Genomic DNA, 26,190 nt, shown 5'->3' with positions numbered 1-26,190 from the left:
GGCTGCATTGGGTCTTAGTTGTGGCAGCAGTGATCTTTCGTTGCGGCACATGGGCTTCTCTCTAGTTGGGGCATGCAGGCTCCAGAGCGCATGGGCTGTGTAGCTGCAGCATGCAGGCTCTCTAGTTGTGGCGTGGGCTCAGTAGTTGCAGCACGTGGGCTTAGTTGCCCTGCAGCTTGTGGGATCTTAGTTCCCTGACCAGGGATTGAACCTGCGTCCCCTGCATTTGAAGGCGGATTCTTAACCACTGGACCACCAGGGAAGTCCCTAATGCAATGTTTTTTAAAAAATCAAAGTTAATGCAAAAAGTCAAACAAAGTAGCAAAATTTTTAATAATGACAGGATCCAATGCTGCATTTGCACAGTTCTGCCTCATTGCCTCACAATCCCAGCCCTGTTCCAATAAAGCTTTTTTAAAAACAGGTTGCCAGCCTGCTGGCTGTAGTTTGCCAATTTGATTTTTTTTTTTTAAATATTGTGTTGAATATTGTTTATCTTGATTACTGAGCTTTTTGGTTCCCCCTTAGATTTTGTACCCAAGGGGAGTGCTTCACTCACCTCACCCAGGTCTTGGCCCTGAAAATTAGACACCTGAACTGAGTTTAAAAGTAGAAGTTAACCAGGTAAAAAAAAAGGGAAGGACATTTTAGGAAAAGGAGCATCATGGGTGAAGGCATGGAAGAAGGACACAGCCAGGGGTGTACATGGCAAACTACACCCTACTTGGTACTTCTGGGGAGAGAGGCCAAGCAAGGCAAAGTTGTAAATGTTTGGCTTTTGTTAATTGGTGGGAGTTTTCTCCCCTTCTTAGAAATTGAGGGTGTCATCCATCTTTGCTCACTCTCCGGGCAAGCCTGAGTGAACCAAAGTCAACTGTAAATTGTAAAAATAGTGGCCCTGTGAACTTGCTTGGATAGCTAACAAGCATTTGGGTGATCATTCCTTTGCAGTTGCCTCTCTCTTCTCCAAAGGCTAGGTCCAACCCATCAAGACTAAGGTGGGCCACCTCGGTTTGTTCATTTCCTAAGCTGTGGTCATAGATGGTACCTCATAAGTACCAGCAGGTTTTGCCTTGGGAGGAGAGAGAGGAGCTTCTCAGTTCTGTGGCAGATTAGTTATATTAATGACCCCAATTCTCCATCCCTCCCTGAATCCAGCCCTTTGTGCTGGAATCTTGCAGCTCTTCCCATCAGCAGGTGGGGTATATTTCCCTTCCCTTGAGTCTAAGTTTGGGCGTGTGAGTAAACATGATTCACGAGTGGAAGCTTGAAAGTGCTTGCACAATTGGACTTGCTGTGCTCTTGCCCTTGGCCAATGCCATGAGAAGAACATGCTTAGACTACCCTGCCCGAGGATGAAACATGAAGAGCAGGGCTGAAGAGACTCAGTCATCTCAGCAAGGCCATCCCACAGTCACCCACAGCCAGACACCCAGATCAGATTAGCCAAGCTAAGCCAAGCCCAGCCCAGATCAGCCCAGCCCCATGCACTTATGAACCAAACAGATATTGATTATAGTATGTCACTGAAGTAGATCTCTTAGCCTTCAGATATTTTTACCCATCCCATACCCTTTCCTTGAAACTTCTAAATTTGCTCTTACTTGGAAGCCATCTATGTATGTATTCAATTTGTTTTAGTTAAGAATTGATTCAACTATAAAACAGAAAAACCCAAATAATAATGGCTTGAACAAGAGAGAAGTTTATTTCTCTCTCAAGATCAAGAAGTCTTTTGGGAAGCAGGACAGAGCTAGTACACATTTGGCACTGTTGGAGATCCAGATTCCTTCTATATTGTTGCTCAACCCATGTATGGCTTCCATTTCCACTTCACCTCATGATTCAAAATGGCTTCTGGAGCTCCAGCTATTGCATCTACATTCCAGTCACCAAGAAGAGTAGTGGATGAGCTCATTTCTTCTCTTTAAGGATAATTCTTAGAATTTACACATACCACCTTATTTATATCCCATTGGCAGAACCAATATGACCACCAGTAGTAATATGGCCACGTCCATCTTCTAGGACAGATAGGGTATATTATCTGACCCTCCTCCTCTCCAAGGTAATGTGTGCTCAGATAAAAATCAGAGTTAACTGACTAAGGAAAAGAAGGAGAGCCAGCAGTCTTTCCTACATAGTATGTCATTTTATTCATAATAATAATTATTATTCAATCCATTTGCCCTACAACAAATAGAAGGTGGCCACAGAGGGGAGTCAGACACCCAAGGCTAGAAGGCAGGACACCCAAATTATAGTCTCAATTCTATGCTGAATTGTGTGATCTTGGACAAGATTCTGAATTTCTGTGGGCTTGTTTTAAGCCATCTAAAATCGAAACCTAGTACAACCAGAGATCCCTAAGGATACTTCCAGCTCGTTTCCAGCTTGGGGCTTTTGCGTTCACTGCACTTTTCCCACTGCTCTTGGACTGCTGAGTTCCTTTCATTCTTCCGGCCAGAACACAAGTCACATCCTCAGCAAGGCCGTCCTCAATGTGCCCCTGCCTCTAAGGTGGGTCCCCCATGCATCTCACACAGTCTGGCCCTTTCCCATCTCAGCACTTGTGACCGAGCGCTGCTGGATGTTTATTGGCATGCTTGTTTGTTAGATGGCTGTCATGTGACTGTGAGCTTCACATCACCCATCCATCCCTATATCCCTAGCACCTTATGCAGTGCCTGGCACACAGGAGCAGCTTCATAAATACCTGCCAGATGGATGAATGAATGGATTAAAGTCTTGGTCCTATTAACTGAACACCTGTAGGTGCAGGCCCCACCCCTAAGAATGCATGCTTTAGAAGGGAATAAAAAAGCAGGTGGGAAGTTAAATATTAAACATACTATGAGTTTAGGAGGAAGATTCTCTATATCTAGGGCAACTCGAGAAGGTTCTTCCTATGGCAGGTTCTCTACTGAGACCAAAACCCCTATCCACCTGCTTCCAGAAGCTCTAGGCAGGAAGCCAATGACAGGGACCTGTGGCCCAGGGGACCTGGTCCATTTCTCAGCCTGGGCTAAATTCCTCCAGCCCACAGAGCCACTAGAAACTGATAATTTGTACATGCAAACCCAGCACCAATGAAGTTAGGCCTCCAGTCACCTCGCCCACTTCCCACTGCCAAACCCTGCTCCAGTATCCGAGCTGCTGGTGGCTGATTCCATCACACCCTCTGCTGGAAGGGGCCACTCCTATGTGGGATGCCTGGCTTCATCATCCTCCTAACAATAACCGTGCCACTTCCGGGTCTTTCTCTGTACTCAGCCCTTCCTTTCCTGTAGGCATTCTTTCCTAGAAGCCTCCCAGTGACCCTCTGAGGTCCCGCAGAACTGAGAGATAAAGTGGCTCATTCCAGTTCCAAACCATTCGACTAGAAGTGGGGGACCCCCAAAGCACAGGTTTATAGCCCTGCACTACCCCCCAACCCAGTACTTCCTGATGGTGACAAATACCAGTCCCCGTAAGGGCCGCCATGTCCCCCCCTACAAGCCCCCTCCCCGCACAAAGTCACGAGGGGCTCTCAGCTGAAGCAGCAGGGGCAGAGCCAGCCCGAGAACAATGGGGCAGGGGTGAGGGGGAGAGTCGGTGGGGTTCCCCGGCTGCCTTGTCGTTGCCATAAACCTCATTACCTCGTGGTCCCCTAGGCTGCCTCTCTCCTTACCCAAGGCATCCGCCGGCTTCGCTGCTGATTCCCACATGGCGAGAAAAGCTCTTAAACCCCCCGCTGTATTTTTAATGGGGGCAGTGACTAATTTAGCCCTACGCCACCAACTGTCAAATCAAATCTTCTATTGGTACTTACTGAGGACTCACCTGGGTTCCACGGGGTTCGGGATAAATCGGGCCTGGAGAGGGCCCAGAGACGGTGATCTGGGAAGCCCCCGGGACACGCTGGTCCTGCCCACAGTCACGGCAGCGTCTGAAAGGCAGGCTTGGCTGTGGACTCAGGGAAGCCCACCCCAGCCCCAGCCTGTGGCCGGCCACACTTTGGGGACTACTGATGCCTACCCTGAGGTCTTCCCCTAAAACGGCCGAGTCTCTAGAGGACTAAAAATTGGAGTTCACCACCTTCGGCTTCCAGGAGGTAGGAGCCCGCAAATCAAAGAGCACCTGCTTCATTCTGTCCAACCACCGGCAGGCGTCCACTCTGAGATTCGCAGGCATAAAATACCTTTAGAAAAACCAACAGCCCCACCCATGTCAGAACATTACATGTGGTGGCAGCGAGGGGAACTCTTACAGAAGCCCCTTGATATGGGAGTCAGAAGATGCTGGGGATAATTGCTCCAAATTCCACGCCATGACTTAGTATTACATTATAATTAGGTGCAATCTGTCTGCCTGTTTCATTTCCGCTCTGCAGAGGGTAATAACCGATTTTCCTGCCCCTTGTGAAAAGTTAACAAGGAAGGGCTTCCCCGTGCAGGTTCTGAAGCCCTGGCCTCTGATTGGCAAGTTGGCTGAGCACCAGCACGATGGAGGCATGGGAGGACGGGCATGTGGGAGGCGAAGGCTGCTGGGCCGGTCCTGGGGCACAAGCAGGACCAAGAGGAGGTGAGGCAAGCAAGGCACCTAAGGGTGCAAAGTGTCAGGAAATGTCCATTCTTGGGGCCCCTGAGAGCGGGCCCCCCCCCACCCTGAGATTCTGCATCCTAGGCACCTCGCTTGCCCCAGTAGAGTCCTGGCTGCAGCCACTGGTCTCAGTGCTTCCACATCCCACTGATCTCTGTGATTGGGAGACTGCAGCTCCTACCTGGCTCACTCTGCAGCCCTCAGCTCTGGAGCTCCTGGGGCCGGGCAGCCATCCCTAACTCCTGTCCAATCCCCATGCCTTGGCCACAACGAGAATCCAGGTCCTGCCTGGAGTCCTGGCAAGGTAAGGGTTAACCACGTGACCGGCTTCATCCAGCAGCCAGGAAAGCCATACCCAAGGGGGAGAGGCGACGTGGATGAACGTGAGCCACCCTATCAACCTATTCCGTGGCCTCAGTGTAGTCGCTCGCTTATCCTTGGGCCTCAGTTTCTCCATCCATAAATGAGAAGATCAGAGTATTTAAAGGTTCTTCCCACTCTGACTTCCGTGCCTCCTGCCAGCTCATCCAGTCTGTGTGCATTAGCTTACTATGCTTCTTCCTACCCAAGGGGAGCTGGGTCTATTGTGTGCAGGTCCCCACTAGCATGTGCGATCCACGGGAACTCACACAGGGACACAACCCCGTAGGTGACGACAGCCCTCACACAGCCCTGGGCTGGGGAGGAGAGAACCAAGCAGCCGGATGCTAATCGCATGGATTCCCTTTATTGAACTGTACTAGTTACTGCAGTCAGATTAAGTCACATTTAAAAGCAGACCATCCAGTTGCACTGAAACCGATTATATTCATTACATAGTTTTAATCACTGTCCGGTGAACTGGCAAATCCAATCAAAGCATTAGTCTTTAATTAAAAAATTAAAAGGAAATATTCAGACAATAGCCAAGCAATCACATCACGATGCACAATTACCTAGAATTGCAATTAAAAAGTAGTTAACCAAAAGGGGGGAAAGAAAAACAAGAAAGAAAAAAAAAGAAGCAAAGCAAAAAAAAATCGCACTAATCCTTTTTTTTAAAAACTATCAATATAATACATGAAGGAACAAAGGACAATAGCCTCAAAAAGCGGGTTTCTCTAACTCTAGAAATGTAGTCTGCGGCGGAAACTCTAAAAGCACACTAGCTGTAGCAGGACAATAAAAAATACTGAGCATGGAATACTTTTAATCTCTGCCATTAATATTCATTTCCAGCTGCTTATAATAGCAGCGCCTCATGGCCAAATCATTAGAGTTTTACATCTGGGTTGCAAATGACACTTTGATTGGATGTAATGTTCAAATGGCCCTCCCCACGGCGTCTCCGGCAGGCCTTCTACGGAGAGGTGTCCTGTCGAGCGGTCCCTCACTGTGCGTGCTGGCTCATCGTGTGGTTCTGCAAAGGCGAAGAAAGGGGACACGCATGAGGGCAGAAGAATGGAGAGCGTGCCTGTCCCCTCCCACTCAGTGCATTTACGCCGAGAGCCCCAGAAAAGCATCTCGTTTATTACAAAACAAAATGCAACAAGGAAAAAGTGCTCCGGGGACGCAGCTGCCAAGACGCCACGTTGATTTGGGGGCTTGGGGATGGGTTCCTGTTGCTGCCAACCTGGGCTCCCTATGAATTTTTGTTTTTAGACCATTCAGGTCGTACCGTGGGGACTGGCTATATGGAGGGAGAGGGGAAATGCTGGGGAGGTAGTGGGAATTAAAAACATCCCTGTTCACCTCTCCATCTCCCTTTTGCTCTAACGATCAGGAGGAAATTATAGCTGATCGCCTGCAGGCTTCCCCCAGATCTCCTTCTTGGGCCTTCCGGGGAGCTGCTCTGAGCTTAGTGCAGGGAGACAGCAGACGTGCCTTGCAGTTCTCCAGCCAAGAAACACCCAAGTGGCACGGACATGCTGAGGAAGTGGGCGGTCTTGGTGCCTGCGGCCGAGGCAGGGGGCAGGTCACCCACAGGGAGGGCGCCAGGGGAGGGAGGCTGCCTGTGCCGTCACGAGACAATGCTCTGGCCGGAAGACTGTTGTGTTGTCTGTCCGAATCCGCCTGGGAATCCAGGGCCCGGGTGGGCCCCTCTGGCCAAATGCTTCCCTCTCGCCACAGCCCACGGTATCTCCTCCCTCACACCAGCCAGAGCAGGCCAGCAGTGTAGGTCTGTTTCCACGGGAGCTAGTGGCCTGGGGCTGGGGGTGGGATTTGGCCTCTAAGAGCCTACAATCTTTTTGTTTCTTTTCAGTGGTCTGTGTTCCAAATCCACACCAATCTCATCAAAGCCTCAGATGGTATTCGACCTCATGACACCTGGAGAAAGGAAGCAAAATCCACCCGGGGCAGGGCAACCCTGCTCGGGGGCAGCACAGGACCCCCCAGTGACGGGGAGCAGCCTCCCCAGAAGTGGGCGCCCCGCCAGCGTCGCCACTCCTCCGGGGCTGGGAGCCGCACCTGCAGCTCTGCCGATGACCACCAGGGGTCAGGCGTGGCGCTGCGTCTCTCTCCCGGGCTCCGGGTCTGGGCGGTGAGGGTGACCAGAGGATGCCTGCAGCTTCGCGGGGAGGCCTGGGGCCACCTCCCCGGCCCAGGGCCCCGGTGGCAGCCCCTTCCCACGGAAGGCACGGCTGCTGCCTCCCGGCGATGGCACCAGCCCCTCCGGTAAGCCCACGGCCAGGGAGAGGCAGCGCCCCGTCCTCACACAGCAGACGCCCGCTGACTCCCGAGGCACAGTACACCAACCACTGCCGCCCTCCGTCCTTGGGCTCCCGGGCACAGGCCACGTGGCCGGAGTTTGGCAAGCACACGTGCTATGTGCGGTTGCACGCACATCTCTGTCGATCCTCACAGCAGCCTTACAAGGTAGGACGGGGTAAAATGAGGAAACTGAGGCTCAGACAGGGTACAAGTACATCCAGCTAGGAAGCAGGAGGGGTGGCCACTGGAATCCAAGAGAGCCAGGGGCTTGGGCGAGAAGGCAGGGTTCCCACAGCGCCCTACGCCCTCGTGGGCACCCAGTCGGCGGATCATCTGAACTCTCCAGACGTGAGCACAGACTCTGCCAGCATTGCCTGGCACCTCGGTGGGGTTGTCAGGGACCCAGAGGCACAAGGCAGGTTGTCTGAGGCCACAGATGGGATGCGGCGGTTTCCATGGGAGCGCCCACCCTGCCGCCGAGGCACCTCTCCCTGCGCTTGTGCACGGCCAGCAGCCAGTCCTGCGGGGAGCTGAGCCCACCCTACATCAAACCACCCTCCTAGCTTCCAAGCCTTTGCTGATTCAGCTCCTGCCTCCTCTCTCCTCCCAACCATGCTACTCGTGAAGTCCTCTGGGCACACGGCGCTTCCCATCTCTGCAGCTGCTCGAGGAACCTCCAGCCCAGCCCACGGCCCCCACACCTATGCGCCTCCCGAGGGCCAGCCTGGCCGCCTCTGCTGAGCGGCAGGTAGCGGGGCATTACTTCCTTTCTTGACCCCAGCACCTGGCCCAGGGCTGCACACTGTGCTGACCGGACCCCCGGGCCTCCCATGCCCAGCGGTGGTGCAGCAGGTGCAGCTGCCAGGAACGACGTGGTGGTCTCCCTCACCCACCCTGACAGCAGCCAGTGAGTTAACAGTGCCACGTGGCCTGGGTTCTCCGGGTGTGGTCCAGTCCTTCTTGATTTGTGGGGGTTGGGGAGGAGGAAGAAGAGGGACATTAGGAAGGTAAACATGTATAGCCCTTTCCTCATTCTCAAATTATGGCTCCGAGGCTCTGGCACCAAGGAGACACTGAGTAAATGTTTTTGAATCAATGGAAGGATAAATAAATGAATAAATATATGGGTAGGATGTAGGTATGTGGAAAGGGGAAAGGACATGCCAAGAGGAGGGCACAGCATAGACGAAGGTATGGAGGCTGGAGTAAGCTTGGCACAGGCAGGCACCAGTGGGGTGATCCCAGCACAGAGGTCATGTGGAAGACTGCTGGGAGCCCTGAATGCCCCTGAGTGTGGGCTCTTTCATAAGCAGCAGAAAACCAGATGATTTCTGATCTTCACAAAGTCCTCAGGACCATCCACCAGCAACATGGGAAAAGGGGGATGTCCAGGGCTCTCTGGATAATGAAGCAGCCTCTTGCCAAGATGCCAAGAACAGGGCCGGTGTGACACACATGGTCCACACTGGCTCAGCCAGGCACAGAAATCCTGGTGATGGAAACCTACACCTAGGACTGCTGGTTAGGACAGTTCAAGAATAAATGCCACTTCTCAGGTGAAAACAACAGTGGCCTTCTCTCTTAAGGGGCAGTAGCTGGCGGTTCTTCGGTTAGACTCAAGGAAGAACTTCCTCAAAGAGGGTGAAACTTCCTTACCTGAAGTTCTACAGGAACAAAAGCCCAGGATGTCACAGCAGATGGAAACGTGGAAACTTGATGCCCCGAGGGGGCCAGGCACCAGAATTCATTCAGCACTGTGCTGTGAAGTGCCTGCTGGGTGCTCTGCCCTGGGACGGGCAGAGAGGAAGGGAGGGGATGACTCCAGCTGGGCTTGGCCCTCGAGGAGCCCGACTGCGTGGGGTTGGGGGGATGCCTAGAGACACACAGACACCCAAACGATGGGTGTGGGTTTAAGGGTGCAGAAGGGCGGCTCTGAGGGAGCCCGGTCCAGGCCGCCCAGTAAGTATGGGGGTGGCTGAGAAGCCCCTGTGCTCGGCCAGGATGGCATCAGCTCCTCCACAGGCCCAGGGCACAGTCTCGAAAAGGGCAGAGGGGGTGGCAGGGACCGTCTCGAGGACTCAGCAATCGCCAGCACACCTGTGCGCTGAGCGGCTCCCGGCGGAGCCACTGGCGAGTGGCACAGTTCAATAACCCTAAAAACCCGTCGCTGCTTCCCCCACGGCTTGAAGCTGCGGTTGGTTCAAGGGATGAGGGAGCTTCATCAAGTCTTCTTAGAGCTCCTTCCACCCGGCATGGTTCTCACAAGGGCATTTTGGCTTAATGTCTATTTCTCTGTTTATGCCTGTGCTATATTTAGCCCCTTCAGAGAAGGAAGAAAATCGTTTTTTAAAGATGCTACCAACCCCGCAGAAGAACACCTCCCAGCATCATAAAGGCCGGGGCTGGGGCAAGGGTGGCAGCCGGCAAGGACCAGGAGGTCCCTGGTGTGTGTGTGGGGGGGGGGGCTGGCATCCACACGGGCCTCTCTGCCTGCCAGGGAGACGCAGGTGTGGGCCGAGGAGCAGGTGAGAAAAATAAAATGGGAGAACGGAAGGGGGGTGGGTGGCACTGGTTTGCGGCCGAGATCCATCCTCTCGGCAGAGCCAGTGCGCCTCTCCTGGTGGAGGTTTCTGGTAGGGCCTGTTCCGAGCGCCTCTGCCTGGTGCACTGGGCCATCTGCCCCCAGGATACAAGTTAGTGACGGGTGAGAGGTCGGGCCCTAGCTGGGATCCTGGTGAACCCTCTCTCTGTGGAAGTCATCCGCAGAAGGCTGAGGCTGAGGATCCCTCTGTCACACCCTCACATTCATTTACATGGCTGTTCGTTCATTCATTCATTCATTCGTTCATTCAGAAAACCTTTACTAGATCCCTGGGTGACAGCCACCATGTTTGTTGCTAGGAATTCAGCAGTAAAATAACCTGGATTTGGAGCGAAGGCAGGGTATATGTTGGGCAATGAGGGAGCATCACGCTCACGGAGTCCGTGGCTGGACCATCCTTCCCAAAGCACAGACACACCCTAGCATGGGCCAGTTGGAGATTCTGGTGGGGGCCCCATTCACTAGCCCCAGGAGGCATCCCTGACTCAACACACCTCCATGCCCTGCAACAGGCATGCATACGCACCACATGCACACACACATATGCACACACACACACAAACACTGGTGCGTCCCCCACCCTGGTCTGCAATCAGGATTTCTTCTCCAGGTCTTGGCTTTGTGTTCTGTCCCTTGGTCTGGGACCCTGCTTGGTCTCCCTTTGATGCCCACTCGCCATAGAGTCAAGGAGAAAAGACTAGTGGTGCTTAAACATGCTGGCTGCCTGGTGGCCTGGAAAACACCGCCTGTGAGGCAATGAGAGACTGCTCTGCACATCCTGAGATGCACGGGCACAGGCTGGAGAGGATTTCTCTGCACTGCGGGTCATTATTAGCTGCCTCTCCTGTGCTCCAGCCACTCTGATGACAAAATATCTCTAAAGTCCTGGCACCTCGCCTGGTCCTTTGCAAGTGCCCCATTTGTGCTAGCCACTGCCCTGAGGGATCCCAAGGCAGGGGGCAAGCCCTTATGGGCTGAGATGGGCTGAGTCCCGGGTTTGAATCCTGGCTCTGCCACTTACTAGCCATGTGACCTTGAGCAAGTTCCTTGACCTCTGGGGGCTTGTGGGAGGGGGGGTGCAGAAATAGCAGAACCCACTTCCTAAGATGCCCTGAGGACTCAGGAGATAATGTGTGTGTACTTATCCCAGGCTGGCCAAGAGTAAGTGCTCCATACATTGCCATAAACGGCGTCCAAGATACAGGGAGCTCCGTGAACGAGGGGCTGTTTGTTCCCTGCTTGTACCCCCATGGCACCAAACACGTTTGGGGGCTTGCAGGGGGAGCTTCTTGGAGGTCTGACAGACTGATCCCTCTCCCAGCTCCTCCTTCTGTGTGTCCCCGGGGCTGGCGAGATCTCAGGACCGCTCCAGAGAAGGCAGCATCTTGGATGGTCCTATCTCTGGAACAGCAGCGTCTAATAAAGGCCCTCCCCGTGTTGTCCCCTCCCCACCAGCCCCCTGGCTACAACCTCTGTACCCACAATTCACTGCTTTCCCTCCCCCCAGGGAACAGAGTGGGACGTCTGGTGAGGCGAGGAGACTTCGTGGAGGAGGGAGGAGGTGTGTACTCATCCCGTCATTCGCTCATTCGCCCGTCCCTTCCCCAGCGGTTCACGGAGGCCCCAGCCGGGCGCTGGACACACGGAGGTGGAGGAGGCCCAGCCTCTCCCTTGAGAAGCTCACAGTTCCACAGTGAATGGGGGCGGCCTGGACTCAAAGACCCTTACCCTCAAGGGGCGCAAGAGAAGGACCGGTCCCGGGGCCGGGCCTCACCTCCCTGTGGCAGACTTAAGGGCGCAGGGACACAGCCCCCACACCCAGAGCATCCCATCCTCCCTGCTCACCCAGCGCCACCTGCAGAGCCCACCTGGCTTCGCCACATCACCTCCCTCTGGTTCTAGGTTGGGAAAGAGGCTGTGGTTAATCCCCTTTCTCCCCACTGCCTACCGCTGGGCCACTCCCTGGCGGCTCCAGCCCCAGTGGCTCGCACAAGGCTGGTGTTACAAAGAGCAGTCTGCAGGAGCAGCGACCAAGTCCAAGAACCTGCCTTAACCACGGGAGGATTCGTTTCCAGGGGAAAAGGTAGATCCTTCGGGCTAACACTGCAGCCGTGTTCAGGCTCAGCGAGGTTCTGTTATTTGTTTGTTTAACAAACACGGAGCCTGGCTGTGTGTGGTAGACGGAAGACAGACAGAGAGAGAGAAAGAGACAGAGAGACAGAGAGAGAGAGAGGCACATCCTGGCCTGCTACCAGCTCATGGCTGAAGGAGGGGGTGAGATTTCACAAAAAGGGACTGTGGGGAGAACATTTCTGATTGGGAAGAGCTTAAGGAAAAAGTTGGCCTCCCAGCTGCCCTTTGAGGATGGCTCGGGTTAGGATTTGCACTGGTGTGTGTGTGTGTGTGTGTGTGTGTGTGTGTGTGTGTGTGTGTGTGTGTGTGTTCGCTTTCCAGGGAGATGGGACCACCCAGACAAAGGCTGAAGGTGTGAAGAATCCTGACAACGATCACCGCTAACACTCCTCGTGAGCTCAGTGTGTCATTCCTGACCCTTCACTTATATTAACTCATTTAAGCCTCACGACAACCCTGGGGACTAAATACTCTCATTATCCCTATTTTACAGATGAGAAAACTGAGGCACAGAGTGGAGGTGCTACAGCTGGTTAATGGTGGTGCGGGAGCTGCACCTGTGCGGTCTGTATGCAGAGCCCACCCTTCACCACAGCCCTCTCCTGCCTGTGAAATGTGAAAAGTGCAGCATATGTTGGGGGAACAATGAATAATTCAGCTTGGCAGAAGGACAGGGTATGTGCCGTGGAGACAAGCCTGGAAAGGAAGGAGGGGGTCTTATTGATGAGGGTCCGTGATGCCAGACGAGGCAGCTTGCCCTTAAATCTGGGCCACGGGGAGCCATCGAAAGTACTTGAGCTGCAGAGTTACACGAGAGGCAAGGAACAGGGAGACGCACACACCTCCAGCCGGAAAGGTCTATCGGCAGGGCCTTCAGGCTCTCCCCCGGCTCTGCGCCCTTCTCGGGCCCCCACCCACGCCCAGCACACGCGCCGTATCTTTCCCTTTGGGGAGGGTACAGGTGCAGGCAGCCCTGCTTCCCTCTCTGCTGTGTATCACCTGGGCAGCCCCTCTCTGCTAGTGAGCACTTATTTTTAGAAGCATTTGACAATCGTCCAAGGGTCTAAGACGAACAGATGGCCTGTCTTAAAGGCTCGTATGTTCGCTAGTTTGCACTTCTGACAAACGGTAAGCGCACTCGAGAGCACACCATAAACAGCACTGAATGAATACTCAGAACACAATTTCGTTAATGCACGTCATGAAAATTAGGAGTGAGTGATGGCTGAGGTTCTCTCTAAATGCCTGCCCGGTGACGCAGCCGCTCTCCTGGGGACCCGGGGCCCTGATGTGTATGCGCCCCACGTCCCCCTGGGCCCACCAAGCAAGCCGGAGGCTGCCCATTTGCACAGAGGGCAAGGAGAGGTTCGCCCGTGTGGAAGGGAGACCCGTCCTTGGCATCGGAGGGTCCTGAGTGAAGCTGGTGACCCACCGCCCTGGGACAAAGCCTGAGATATCCCACGAGGCCAAGGCAGCTCCTCTGCGCGTGGGGATGTGTGTGGGGCTTCCCTGACCCTGCCTCCCAGACAGCCAGACAGGCTGTCGTCTGCCAATCCAGAGCAGCAGGAAGTGAGTGGCGTACCCGCTTAGCTGGGGAAGTCTGTCTCTCATGTGAGAGCCTCAGTTCATGCGGAACTCCTGGCGTGGAGGGAGATGCCAGCTTCTAAGGGGCAGTAGGGTTGGCTTTGGGGGGATCTACTGCTTTCTGGCAGAACCCAGAGCAGGAGCAGTTTCGGGGACCTCAAGTCACCTGGGGCCACGTGAGGAAGAGCCGCGTGGCCCTGACTGCTGCTGCTGGACGTGTCCCCAAAGGAGCGGACTGTCTGCTCTCTTTCATTCTCCTTGCTGCTCTAAGGACCCCGGGTGGGCAAGCGAGTACCCCCTCTAAACCCCTCTCGCCAGTGCCCAGCAGCACCCAGGACCCAAGAGCCCAAAGCAGGTGGCCTGGCCAACAACCAGTCCCGTGAGTGGGAAAAAGATCTTCCTTTGAGTGAAAATGTGGGAGAAAATGTTGCTGTGAAAAAAAAAAGCCCAATAAATTCCCAAGGGGGCAGGTTCTCTACGGCTGTGCTTTGGAAATAAAACCCACCAGAGAATAGATTATTAGGAGGGAACTGAAGCCTTCTATTAGGACTCAGCCCGTAAACAGGCTCCCATTCAGAGTCACCCAACAAAACAAGGGAACTAATAATACCTGCCCAGAGGGCCCGCGGACTCCGGGGAACTGCACTTCAGCATGCAAATGGCCCCCAGTCGGTCTGTTTGTGAGCAGAGAATCGCAGGCCAGCGACTCGACTTTAGGGAGCCGCTGTGCGAGGGAAAACGAGGGCTTACGGCTGTGTCACGGGCAGATGAGGGTGAAATCTTTCCAGGGCTGCTTAGAGACGTGCCCCTCCTCAGCAACAAGCCTGACGCCGAGTCCCCAGTTAATTCGGCCATCTCTGTTGCTGGATCTCCAAAGGGAGGTGGGAGCCCCTCAGGGACAGGGCGCCCAGCAAACCTGGGACAAAGGACCGAGAATCAAGGGTTTTGGCCGTAGTGTGCCAGGCGACCACAAGTTAGTTCCCTGCTGTGGATTCTGGCCCCTCCTGGGTGGGGACACTGCACTGGCCTGTCACGGGTCACTGGGAAGTCCATTCTAAACACATTAGCCAAGGGCTTGCTTGGAACCAGCCCCTGGGGTTCATCTCAAATACGAATTAAGACATGGCCCCCTGCCCCCAAAGAGCCTGAGTCAGACCTCTGAAAGATAGGATTCCATCCTGCCGGAGCAGGGCAGGAACCGAAGCGTACAGGCCACCAGAGCCTGAGGAGAGACCAAGGCAGAGGTGCTGAAACTCCATTAAAAATGGTGCGGGAAGACGGGGCTCCCAAGACCAAGAGAGGGGTCTCTCCTCCCACCTCAGGACACATGTGCCCGTCTTAGTGACGGTCACAGAAGACCAGGCACCCACACGGATGGAACATCCTATCAGCTGGGGCACCACACTCACAGGGTAATATACTGAAAAACAGCGGCTGACGTCGGGGAGACCCGGCTGCTGTGGGCAGAGCTTCCCTGCCACGTGCCGCTGGGCCCGGACTGGACAGAGGCCTCCGCTCAGGGGCCAGGTTGCTGTCGGGCCCACTCGACCAGCAAGCTCCACCCAGGCCAGGTGCAAGGCAATAAGGTACAGTGGGGACTGGTGTCATCCCAAGAACCCCAGCCTCGTGGGAAAGGGGCCGCCTTCGTGGGCTCCAGGTAATGATGGCCCTGTGGGAATGCAGGCCCAGCGCTGCCAGCACTTCTGGTTCTGTAGGGAAAACTGAAAAATCGAGATTTTTTAAAAAATAAAACATTTGATATTTAAAGCGTGATGCAGCCAATGAAAACATGTCTGTAGGTCAAATCTGGCCCACGGGCTGCCAGCTTGAGGCCGCTGGTATTTTGAGAGGCCCTCAAGATGCTCGAGATATCTTCCAGTACACTGAGTGGCTGATGCCCAGGGTGGGGGGAGGGTGGGCAGTGCTATTAGATGGCACGTGGCCCGTCATTATTTAGGGTCCTCACCTGAGGGAGTGGGATGTGGGACCCTCCAGGGTTATGTTCTGAAGAAGAGGATGGAGCCTAGAAGATGAAGCTCTGTTGAGGCCAGCATGGTCCCCCAGGGCCTGGGTACTGCTGCCTTGAGGGCGGGGCCCACCATGCCGCCTAAGGGTTTCTGGGCGCGCCAGGTGCTAGCAAACCTGGGAAACCCGCCTTCCCTACGGTCACACAGGAGCATCAAACTGGCCATCTTGGGGAGGGGAAGCAGACAGCCCCTCCCTCAACCACTCAGAGAGAACAGCACCAGTTTTCCACAACCACCTCGTTCGAGAGTCTTGATGATAATCCCCTCGTACCTCCCTTTCTTCCAAAGAACTTGAGAATCCTCCCACCCATCATCCGCTGTATCTCACGGGGGAGAAGGAGAGAGCCAGGCATTGTGTGGGCACTGCCCTTGGGGGCAGTTATGAATGCAGCGTGGTAGGACAGGGCTCCTCTCCCCTCCGCACCTACACCCACCCCCAAATGCACACTCTCACAGACACCCCGAAGTCACACATCAAGGAAAGTGGGAAATCTCTGCATAATCCCCCATTGGGTTCCAAACACATACACACATGCACACTCACAGGTACCCCAAAATGAAATGCACGCAGGTACACACACACTCGTGGATAGTCCACAGGCACCTACACACAGTCTCACAGACAACCACAATCACACACACAATCGTGGACACCCCACAGTCCCAGGCGTGCATGCACACACACACGTTACACTGACAACATGCTGCAGAGTGGTTCAGGGGTCGGTTATTGTTATTTTTGGCTTTTCATCTCCCCACACAGTGCAGTTAACCTGCCCTCACTCACACCACTCGGGGGACACCCCTGCAAGCCCCCGCTTGCCGATGACCCGGGTTCCAGCCAGGGCTTCCTCTTCATGGCCATGGGACACTGAGAGAACAAAGTGCCATGAGAGGAATGTCCCAGGTTCTCTCTTCCAGGGAGCAGGGAAGTGGGCGATCTCTGCTTAACCTCCAGTGGGTCCCAACCACACCCAGAAGAAATCCAGGCCCCGGACGCCAGGCCTGACAGCCCTACAAGGTCCGGCGACTGCTGGCGCCGAAGCCTCTACCACCTTCTCTCAGCTCCCCACCCAGGCCAAGCTCTTTCCTCACTCAGCCCTCTCGGCGGCCACTCCACTGCCCCGAGGCTCCCCCCACTTTCCCCAGGCTCCTCCGCATCTGATTTCTGTGCCCTGGGAAAGCCCTTCCTGCCCATATGATGAGGGGCCCCTGTCTTGGTGCAGCTCCTCACCTGCACAGGTGTCCTTCTAGCACTTTCCTCAACCTGCGGTGACCAGGCTGTTTCCCTGCCCCTCACTAGGCCATGAGATGCAGGAAGGGACCTCACCTCTCCATTCTCTGCTGGGCCCCGTGTGAGCTCAGAGCCCACGCTTGCTAAAAACTCAGTATTTCTGAAATGACAGCCAACGAGCGATGGTAGTGAGGCAAAGCCTCCACTGACAGGGCCCGGGAGAGGAGAAGAAACAGAGCTGCCCCTCTCCTCCATGTCCCCGGCCCCGCCCAGGGCATGCTATACTTTTCCCTCAGAAGTCCAGGGATCCTTTGAAGACACTGTGCTAAGTGCAACGAGCTGGTCACAGAAGGACAAAGACTGTATGACTCACTTCTATGAGGTTCCTAGAGACAGGAAGGAGAAAGGTGGTTTCCAGGGGCTGCAGGAGGGAGAGGGAGTCACTGACTCATGGGGACACAGTTTCCGTTTGGGAAGATGGAAAAGATCTGTGGATGGTGGTGATGGTTGCATAACACTGTGAAGGTACTTAGTGCCAATGAACTATCTGCTTAAAAATGGTTAAGGGGAAAAAAAAATGGTTAAGGGACTTCCCTGGTGGCACAGTGGTTAGGAATCCGCCTGCCAATGCAGGGGACACGGGTTCGAGCCCTGGTCCGGGAAGATCCCACATGCTGTGGAGCAACTGAGCCCGTGAGCCACAACTACTGAGCCTGAGCTCTAGAGCCCATGAGCCACAACTGCTGAAGCCCACATGCCACAACTACTGAGCCTGAGCTCTAGAGCCCATGAGCCACAACTACTGAAGCCCACATGCCACAACTACTGAGCCTGTGCTCTAGAGCCCATGGGCCACAACTACTGAAGCCCGCGTGCCACAACTACTGAGCCTGTGCTCTAGAGCCCGTGGGCCACAACTACTGAAGCCTGCGCGCCTAGAGCCCACGCTCCGCAACAAGAGAAGCCACCGCAATGAGAAGCCCGCGCACCGCAACGAAGAGCAGCCCCCGCTCGCCACAACCAGAGAAAGCCCGCGCACGGCAACAAAGACCCAACGCAGCCAAAAATAAATAAAATTAATTTTTTTTAAATGGTTAAGATGGTAAACTTTATGTATGTGTACTTTCCCACAATTTTTAAAAAATTGGGTGGGATCTTACAGAGTAAGCGGGCAGGTGGGAGGATGAAATGTCTGCCGCATTCTACAGCTGAGAAGCCAGGGCCAATCCTGCGCTGTAATCCTCATGTCTCTTGTTCTACAGAAGACATCTTTCTTTTTTTCTTTTGGCCACGCAGCATCTGGGATCTTAGTTCCCCAACCAGGGATCGAACCCGCGCCCCCTGCATTGGAAGTGCAGAGTCTTAGCCACTAGACCACCAGGGAAGTCCACGTCTCTTGTTCTAGGGTTGGAAGTTGGAAGCTGGTAGTTGCACAGACTGTAGCAGCGAGACGAGGCGTGTAGAGGCCTCGGCTGGACGGGTGGGAGCTATAGCATCCAGGGGAACGTATCACTGGCCAGAATTGGCTGCAAGGCCTTTTCCACCTCCGTGATGCATAGGGCTTCCTCTGCGGTGCCCGAGCCTATGGCTATCATCAATGGCACGGCTCCCGGGGCCACAGAAGAACAGAGGACCTCTCGAGACCTTTAGAACCAGGGGCTTTATGCCCTGAGCACAGGGGCCTGAGCCACACGGCGGAGAGGCCTCCCCTGCAATTACCGCCAAGTCCAAAGGACTGGGGCCTTGACAGTTTTCAAACCCTGCTGGATGGAAGTGTTTCCTCTGCTACTTCAGTGGGGGAACAGGAAGCATGCATGAGGTATACCCACAGACGTATTTTGCCATGTTGGGAAAAAAAGTGGGTGGAAATTTTCCCTTTAATTTTTTTCTGAAATCTTTCCAGGCCTTTACAGCTTTAAATATTTATTCATTAAAATTTGATGAGAAAACTCAGCTCCATATGTAGTCATCATATTTCACAAGCCAAAAAACCAGGACAAATAGCCAATAGCTGGGACAAAATACTTGAAATCAGGACTGTCCTGGAAAATCTAGGTCACACGGTCACTAATTATACAGAACACATATGTTCTGGTCCCTCAACTAACCCAGTGCTTTCAGATTTTATAAATGATATTTTAAAACTTCGATCACATCCTTTTCTTCTTTCCTCCAAATTTTTGCTAAGAGGAAAACTTTCCTGCATCCTCAAAATTTCTAGAAAATTAACCCCTGCAGAGGGAGCGCTGTTCTGGCAGATTATTCTGAGGGTGGTCCTCCTCAGAAAACATGGCTCATCACCCCCCCCAGAATGGCTTCTGGAGCCCACACGGCCCAGCCCCCTCGCTGACAGACCCCCAGGCTGCAGGGCCAGAAGTTCTGAAGATGGACTTAATTTGCTGTGATGAATTGTGTGCATGCACCAGCGATCAAAACTGCAGCTGAGACCGATTATATTTAATGATCGCGAAGGTTCTTATGAAAACACTTGGGCGTATATCCTTGTCCATTCGGAGAGGACATCCAGCCCAGTACAAAGCAAAGGGCTAAGGGTGACCTCTACCCACCTAGAAAGGCAGGGCTCCTTAGGAGCTGGGCCCACTGATGGGGCTAAAGAACACTGTGGCCCAGCCTGCAATGCCTTGTCTGCCCTCAGCTTCCAACCACACTCAGCTTCAGCTTCCAACCAAACTCTAGGCCCATCGGCGCTGCCCACACACCTGCTGCACCTTGACCAAGTGGGTCTGCCCTGCGCCTTTGCTTCCACCACCAGAACTCGATGGTTTCCATGAGGCAAACAAAGGATCATCTAGACCCCCAGTCCATCCTGCCCCACTCAACTCATCAGAGGTGTGGGGGGGACGGGGGGGAGCACAGGCAGTTGTAGGGTGGGAGGAGGGATGGGTGGCAGTTAAGCATGGAATTAAGAGCACACGAGGGAGGGGTCATGAAAGCTGTGTAGTTCCCAGCACTTAACACTCAATACTGATGGATGGCTGGATGGCTGTGTAGCTAGATGGATGGAAAAATGGTTGCTGGATGATGGATGGATGAGTAGATGGATGGATGGAAAGATGGATGAATCGATGAATGTGTGGATAAGTGGATGGGTGGCAGATGAGTGAATGGTAGGGGAAAGAAAAGTGCACGAATAAATAAGTGGGAAGGAGGGTAGAAGGACCGGTGGAAATACAGTGGGGCTTTGGAGTTCAAATCCTGCCTTAGCCACCTAATATATGTATGTGACCCAAGGCAAGTCACTTCACTTTTCCAAGTACCTATTTACAAATAATACTGACCTCATAGCCTTGTTATGAGCTTCAAATCAGGTTACATACGTAAAAATGTTTACAATATGTAAAATGGTACACGGATGTCTAATATTGCCATAATTACTACAGATCACAAGGCTTTGCCATCACTGTCAACTCCAAAGCACGGATGACGCCGCATGTTTGAGGTGGCAGCTTCAGAAAGAAGGGTGGGGAGACTGAGACGGTACCATCGGGATGCAGCTGTGGGCCTGTGCATCCACATCTGGTTTCACTGGGGGGACCAGTCACTGAGCTGGAGAGCAGGGAGCCCCACTTGCCTGCCTGTTCAAACACCCAAACCCAAATGGGTGGAATACACTCCCCACTCCCACCCTGGGCCCCACTCCTCCCAGCTATATCGCCCTTTCCCAGCCTCAGTTTTCAGGTCTGCAAAAATAGTGGGAGTAAAGCCCACTTCTAGTGGTTCCCGGTTGTTGAGGCAGCAAAAAGATAATATATACAAACTGTGAAGTGCTGCCGCAGGGCCGCAAACTCAGAGCCCAGGTGGGCAATGAACTGCGTGAGTCCAACCAGGTCGGGGGCAGTGCTGAACCAGAGCTCACATCCCCGCGTCTGAAGAGGGCAGCTGATTGTTGCCAGGCGGGACTGTGGTCCAGGGGCTGCCAGGTCTCATTTGTAGAAAAATCAAGAAATCTAGCCATTTAGTGTGGTGGTAAAGAGACAGAATCTGGGGCTGGTGGCCTAGGCCCAGGACTGACTAGCTCTGTGGCCTCAGGGAGTTAGTTAACCTCTCTGTGCCTCAGTTCAGTTACCTCAATAACAGAGGCATTGTGAGGATAGAACGTCTTAATGTATAGAAGTGCTAAGAACAATGTCTGGCACGTAATAAGCACTATATTAATGGTAGCCACTATAATTATAGGAAATCTCCATTTTGAAACATAGACAACCATTTAAAGGTTCCAAAATCCCCAGGGTCATGGGCTAGGAGTTTTTAACCTCACTGTAAAAATGCTCAACGTTACTATGATAATGACATTTCCCTGTGTGTGTCTTCTCCCTTCTATGTGAGGGGAGGCTGGACGGGACCCCTCTTCCTCATTCTGGAGAACCTGAAGGGAAGGAAGGGCTTGGCATGCTCCCACTGGGAAACCCAATCAATGCCCCAGACAATTTCAGCATCTTTCTTCCTCTTCACGCTCCGCCATGCTTCCTACCAATGCCGTCTTTTATCTATTCTAAGACCCCAGAGAATATAAGATGCTCCGTATATGATGTATCACACCAAGCAAACAAAAAAGTGACCCATTAAACTATAACACACAAGTGAGGTATTCCAATGTGAGAGCCGTTATAATGAGAAAAGCTGTGCATCTTAAAATATGTCCGTGGAATAGGGTAATAGCTACCATATACTGGGCGCCTGTCATGTGCCAAAACTGGGCTGCCTGGTCTTCATATGTTCTCTTCACATGTCCCGATTTTACTGATGTCCCATTTTACTGATGAAGAAACTGAGGCTCAGAAAGACAAAGCAGGGAATTTCCTGGCGGTCCAGTGGTTAGGACTCTGCGTTTTTACTGCTGAGGGCCCAGGTTCAAACCCTGGTTGGGGAAATAAGATCCCGCAAGCCGAGTGGTGTGACCAAAAAAAAGAGAGAGAAAGGCAAAGCAGCTTGCTAAGTTATGCAGCTGGTAAGAGCTGGTTGAGCTCAAACGGCTCGGTCCTAAGGCTACCTCCTCCCCTTTCGCTGTCCCCTGCCCACCCACTCTGCTTCCTGACGTTACTGAAGGGAAACACCAAACTGAACCTGTTACCCACCCTTGCCCATATCACAGCACACAGTGAATCTCACTGCAGCCCTGGATGAGCCCCAGTCGGTCCGTGCTTGATTTTGTCTAAACTCCAGAAGCAGAGCGAGTGGGGCCACATTCATTATTGACACAGCTAAATTAATTCCTGCCACCTCCTCCTTCTCCCTGCACGCCCGGCCGCAGCCCCTTGCCTCTCCGGTGAGTGCTGATGTGGGGCTGTTGACTGGCGCTCCTGAAATGCCAACTTGCATTTCTCATCATTAATTTCTTTCTAAATGTCATTAGTAATTGTTCCTGCTCAACCAAAGAGTGCAGCCCAGGCTTCCGCAGACAGCACCCGGTTCTGGTCTCTGCGCTGGAGGGGGCCAAGCACCCCCCGCCACCCAGACCCTGGCATCCTGGCAGGGGGAAGCCAGCCCACCCCCAACAAGTTGAGCAGACAGACCACGGTATCGAGAGACAAAGCAGACCTCATTTTTAACACGTTTGGGGCTCTGCAATGGGAAAACGCCTGCCCACAGCATCAGGATAGCAGTTCAACACTCGGGCTCTACAGCCAGGCTACCTGGGTTCAAATCTCATCTCTGCCACTGCCTCGTGTGCCTCAGTCTCCCCCTCTGCAAAATGGAGAGAACAACAACATTGGCCTCAAATTATTGTCGTGAGGATAAAACAGGATAATCAATGCAAAGGGCCCCCCCCTTAGTGTCTGGGGTTGTTGCTGTTACTATTATTCCCCCACCCTTCCTTGCCCCCCAGGCTCTGCTCTGCCACTTGCTAGCTGTGTGACGTGATATTGAGTCTCCCATCTGTGAAAGTGGGGCAGCGACATCACATCAATTCTACCCCCAACGCCACTCCATCTGTTAGGCCCTCCAGGGCCCGGGCACTGTGTTCCATGTTTCACAGACAGTACGTTGCATCCCCACATTAACCCCCCAGGAGAGGCACATTGGCCCGCTGTCCGGGTGAGGACGATGAGTCTCGGGGGGAAGGTCACATGTCCCAAGGTCACAGGGACCTTGAAGAAGCAACTCTGAGATTCACACCCTCTGGCCCCCAAGGCCCTGTGTCTTTCCTGTACGTCGGGCCGCCTCTGTGTCTAAGTCAATGAGGGGGGCAGGGCTTTGTGCAGTGCCAACCTCTGGGAGCCTTGGACCAACACGGCACCCACTGCTCTTAGTATTATCATTGTTCTAAGAAACTGAAGGCATTTGGTCCCGGCTGGGACAGCCCCGGCGAGGGGCTGGGCTCACAACACACACAATGGCCACCGGCCTCAGGCTCCTGGCAGCGCCCCCATGCCCATCTGTCATGATGGCATGGTGCCCCTCTAAAGTTCGTTGGCCCCCCGCCCTAGGGCATGAATGACAGACTCCAATGGGCAGCCGGGCAGCCGGAGGCCGATTCCAAGTGCCATCTCTGCCTGGAGCTGGGCCTTAGGAGGAGCCCCCCCAGTCCCCACCTGGGCCTCCACACACTTCATCGCTCAAGCAGGCAGAGCCCCGGGGCTCGCGAGGGCATCTGAGCACAGCCGGGCATGGGCTCCTCCAGGGCCCGCCCCTCCCTTGCTCCTCTCTGTGGTGACCACGGCAGCCGCAGCTCACCCAGAGCAAGACATCTCCGAGTCCCCTGCTGGAACTCTTACCCTCCTGGGAGGTGAGGCCTGCCTGCACCCAGCACCCAGCACCCAGAGGCCTGCCCTTGGCTCTTAAGGGCTTGAGAGTCGACTGCAAGTGCACTGCCCCAGCCTTGGGGCCGAGAACACAGACACTAGTGTCAGGCTGCGTGTGTTCACAGCCCTGCGACTCCAGCAGCTGTGTGACCCAGGAGAGCCTCAGTTTACCCATCTGTGCCATGGAGATCGTCACTGTGAGGTCTCAAGAGACTGCACACGTGAAGAGATGGAATCGGGCCTCCAGCCAACACTCGGGAAAAGCTGTCTCGTTTTTACTACAGTGGGGTGGACGGCTCAGGCCTGTGCCTGGGCCTCAGAAGGACAAGGAGCAGAGTCACTGCCCAGCCCTCAGCCTTCTCCAGACGTAGACCCTAAACCTGCACACACGGCCCCTTGGGAGGCTCGGCTGCCCTAAGTGGTGAGACAGGACGCTGCTGCTGAGGGTGATACGTTTTACTGTGAGCAGGAAAGGCCTTGCCCCACTCAAGGGTAAATAAACTAAGAGACACAGACAGACAAGCCTGCAGACAAAGGAGAGGAAGGGTCACAGCCCAGGCCTCCTGCGATGTCACATGGGGCCCGGCTGCAGGTTCTGCTGGGTACAGCAGTCCTGCTGTGTGAGACTTAGCACACCGCATGATTGCTATGATGCGATGCTTTAGTGCATACATTACACTAGATTACGCCGCAAACACGGAATCAGTACTCTGCCTGTTTGTCCTCACTGGTTCCCTATTCCTCTCCAGGCAGCACTTGAGGGACATAGGCCTTTGTGTGTCCCCAGAACCTGCACACACCTGGCACGTAGTAGGTGCTCAGCAAATCTTGTGGGCTGCAATGACCACGTCCACACATGACGGGCTGAAGGAGTGAGTCGTGAAGGAGGGAACCGCAGCCCACGGGTCACAGCAGCGACGACAACACTGGCTGATGCTCACCAAACCTGGATTCTGACCAGACCCGGAGCTGGAGGCTTTTCAGGCGCTGTCATTACCCTCCATTTGCTGAGGCCCAGAGAGGGTCAGTGACTTGCTCAAGGTCACAGAGCCACTCGGTCGGTAGCGGGGCTGGGATTTGCAGCCAGGCTGTGTGGGCACGCCACACCATGTTGCCACGATTAACGGAAATCGGGCTGTGCTGGGCTCTGGTTTCCTGACCTAGCGGGGAAGGCAGGACACACAAAGGGATCACACCCTGAAATGCACAGTAATTACCTTCAGGAAGCTTTACATTCTAAGCACTCACCAAGTGCTTTTCCGCCCATGAACTGTCCATCCTCACAAAACCTGAGGCAATAGGTCCTACCCCACTGTACACTCAAGGAAACTGAGGCCAGAAAGGTGCAAGTGTCTGCAATAGAAAACAGTGGAGGAGGGGCAATCTGGGGAGGACTCCAATGCCAGCAATCGGTTCTCACTGCCCGCAGCCACTGCTGGGTGTCAGCGGGCACCTCCCTCTCGCTCCCCCAGGCCAAGCCCAGCCAGGCCCTGCACTCCCAGCAGTGGTGGATGGCACAGACTGGGCTGTCTTTAAAGCAGGAAAGAGGAAGACGCTGCTGCTCACGGAAAGCTCAGCCAAAGAGTCAAATGCTAAGTATGTGCCTAGAGCACTTTCAATGTTTAATTATTATTAGTTATAATTATCCGGCTGGTTCTGACAGCAGCAGCGCAAAGAGGCAAGGAAACTGGCTCCTTGGTTACCCATCTTATAAGGACCAGGAATTTTAAAAATGGGCTCCTAGAATCTGCAGTTGCAACTCTCCTTCTTTTACTCCTTTCCTTGTTTGTGTTCTCTTCCCTTTGTTTCCTACTTCCTAGGAGCTAAAAACAAATATGGTAAAACATACAGTGGATGGATGGATGGCTGGCTGGCTGGATAGCGGAAAGAGGCTTCACCCTCCAAAAACTCACATTAGAATGGAAAGTCAGGTGTAGACATAGTGGTTGTAGTCTGTATAGGCAAAGGGATCAGGGGGTTAAATGCAGGGCTGGAGAAGCCCAAGGAGGGAGAATCAGGGAGGGCTTCTCAGAGGAGGGACCACTTGAGCCGGGGCCTGAAGACCGAGAAGAAGGGAAGGTTGTTCAAGCAGAAGGCTCAGCAGGGGCACATGCGTCCCAGAAGCCAAGACAAGAACAACCCAGAAGAATGAAGCAAGAAGGTGCTCACCCCTCTCCAGCCTGACCACCCTTTTCTCTGTTCCTTGGACTCCCCAAATCCGTCCGTGCCTCTGAGCCTTTGCACTGGCTGTTCCCTTTCCTGGAAGCTCCCCCGGCTCTTCCCTGCAGTGCCTCTTTCTCAACCTTCAGGACTCAGTTGAAACGCCAGCCTTCCTTGACCACCTGATTTGATTTTTCACCCCCAACATCCCCTCCTCCTTGCCCCGGCACACATGCACACAGACACACTTCACTTTCTGTCCCAAAGCAGTGCTTTACTGTCTTCAAAATTCCACAGTCTGAAACGACCTCGTTCACGTATTTACTGACTTATTGTCAGTGTCTCCCGTAGACCGTCGGCTCTGTGAGAACAGGGACCTTGTGTACCGGTTCACAGCTGCAGCCCAGGCCCCCG

At 53.9% G+C, this 26,190-nt stretch overlaps 1 protein-coding gene across 3 annotated transcripts in view; it reads right to left on the bottom strand.

The window, feature by feature from the left end:
• Positions 1–5,286: 5,286 nt before the first annotated feature.
• ZNF423 (zinc finger protein 423) overlaps positions 5,287–26,190 on the bottom strand; it is a 322,294-nt gene continuing 301,390 nt past the window's right edge. For all 3 annotated transcript variants that reach the window (XM_057535109.1, XM_007167626.2, XM_007167627.2), the window contains one exon: positions 5,287–5,980. In XM_057535109.1, the coding sequence (XP_057391092.1) occupies positions 5,951–5,980 (30 nt within the window). In that variant the 3' untranslated portion in view covers positions 5,287–5,950. The remainder of the gene's footprint in view (positions 5,981–26,190) is intronic.

Source organism: Balaenoptera acutorostrata, chromosome 19, assembly GCF_949987535.1.
Source record: "Balaenoptera acutorostrata chromosome 19, mBalAcu1.1, whole genome shotgun sequence".
NCBI classification, from domain to species: domain Eukaryota; kingdom Metazoa; phylum Chordata; class Mammalia; order Artiodactyla; family Balaenopteridae; genus Balaenoptera; species Balaenoptera acutorostrata.
This window is presented reverse-complemented; position numbering and strand designations above follow the sequence as displayed.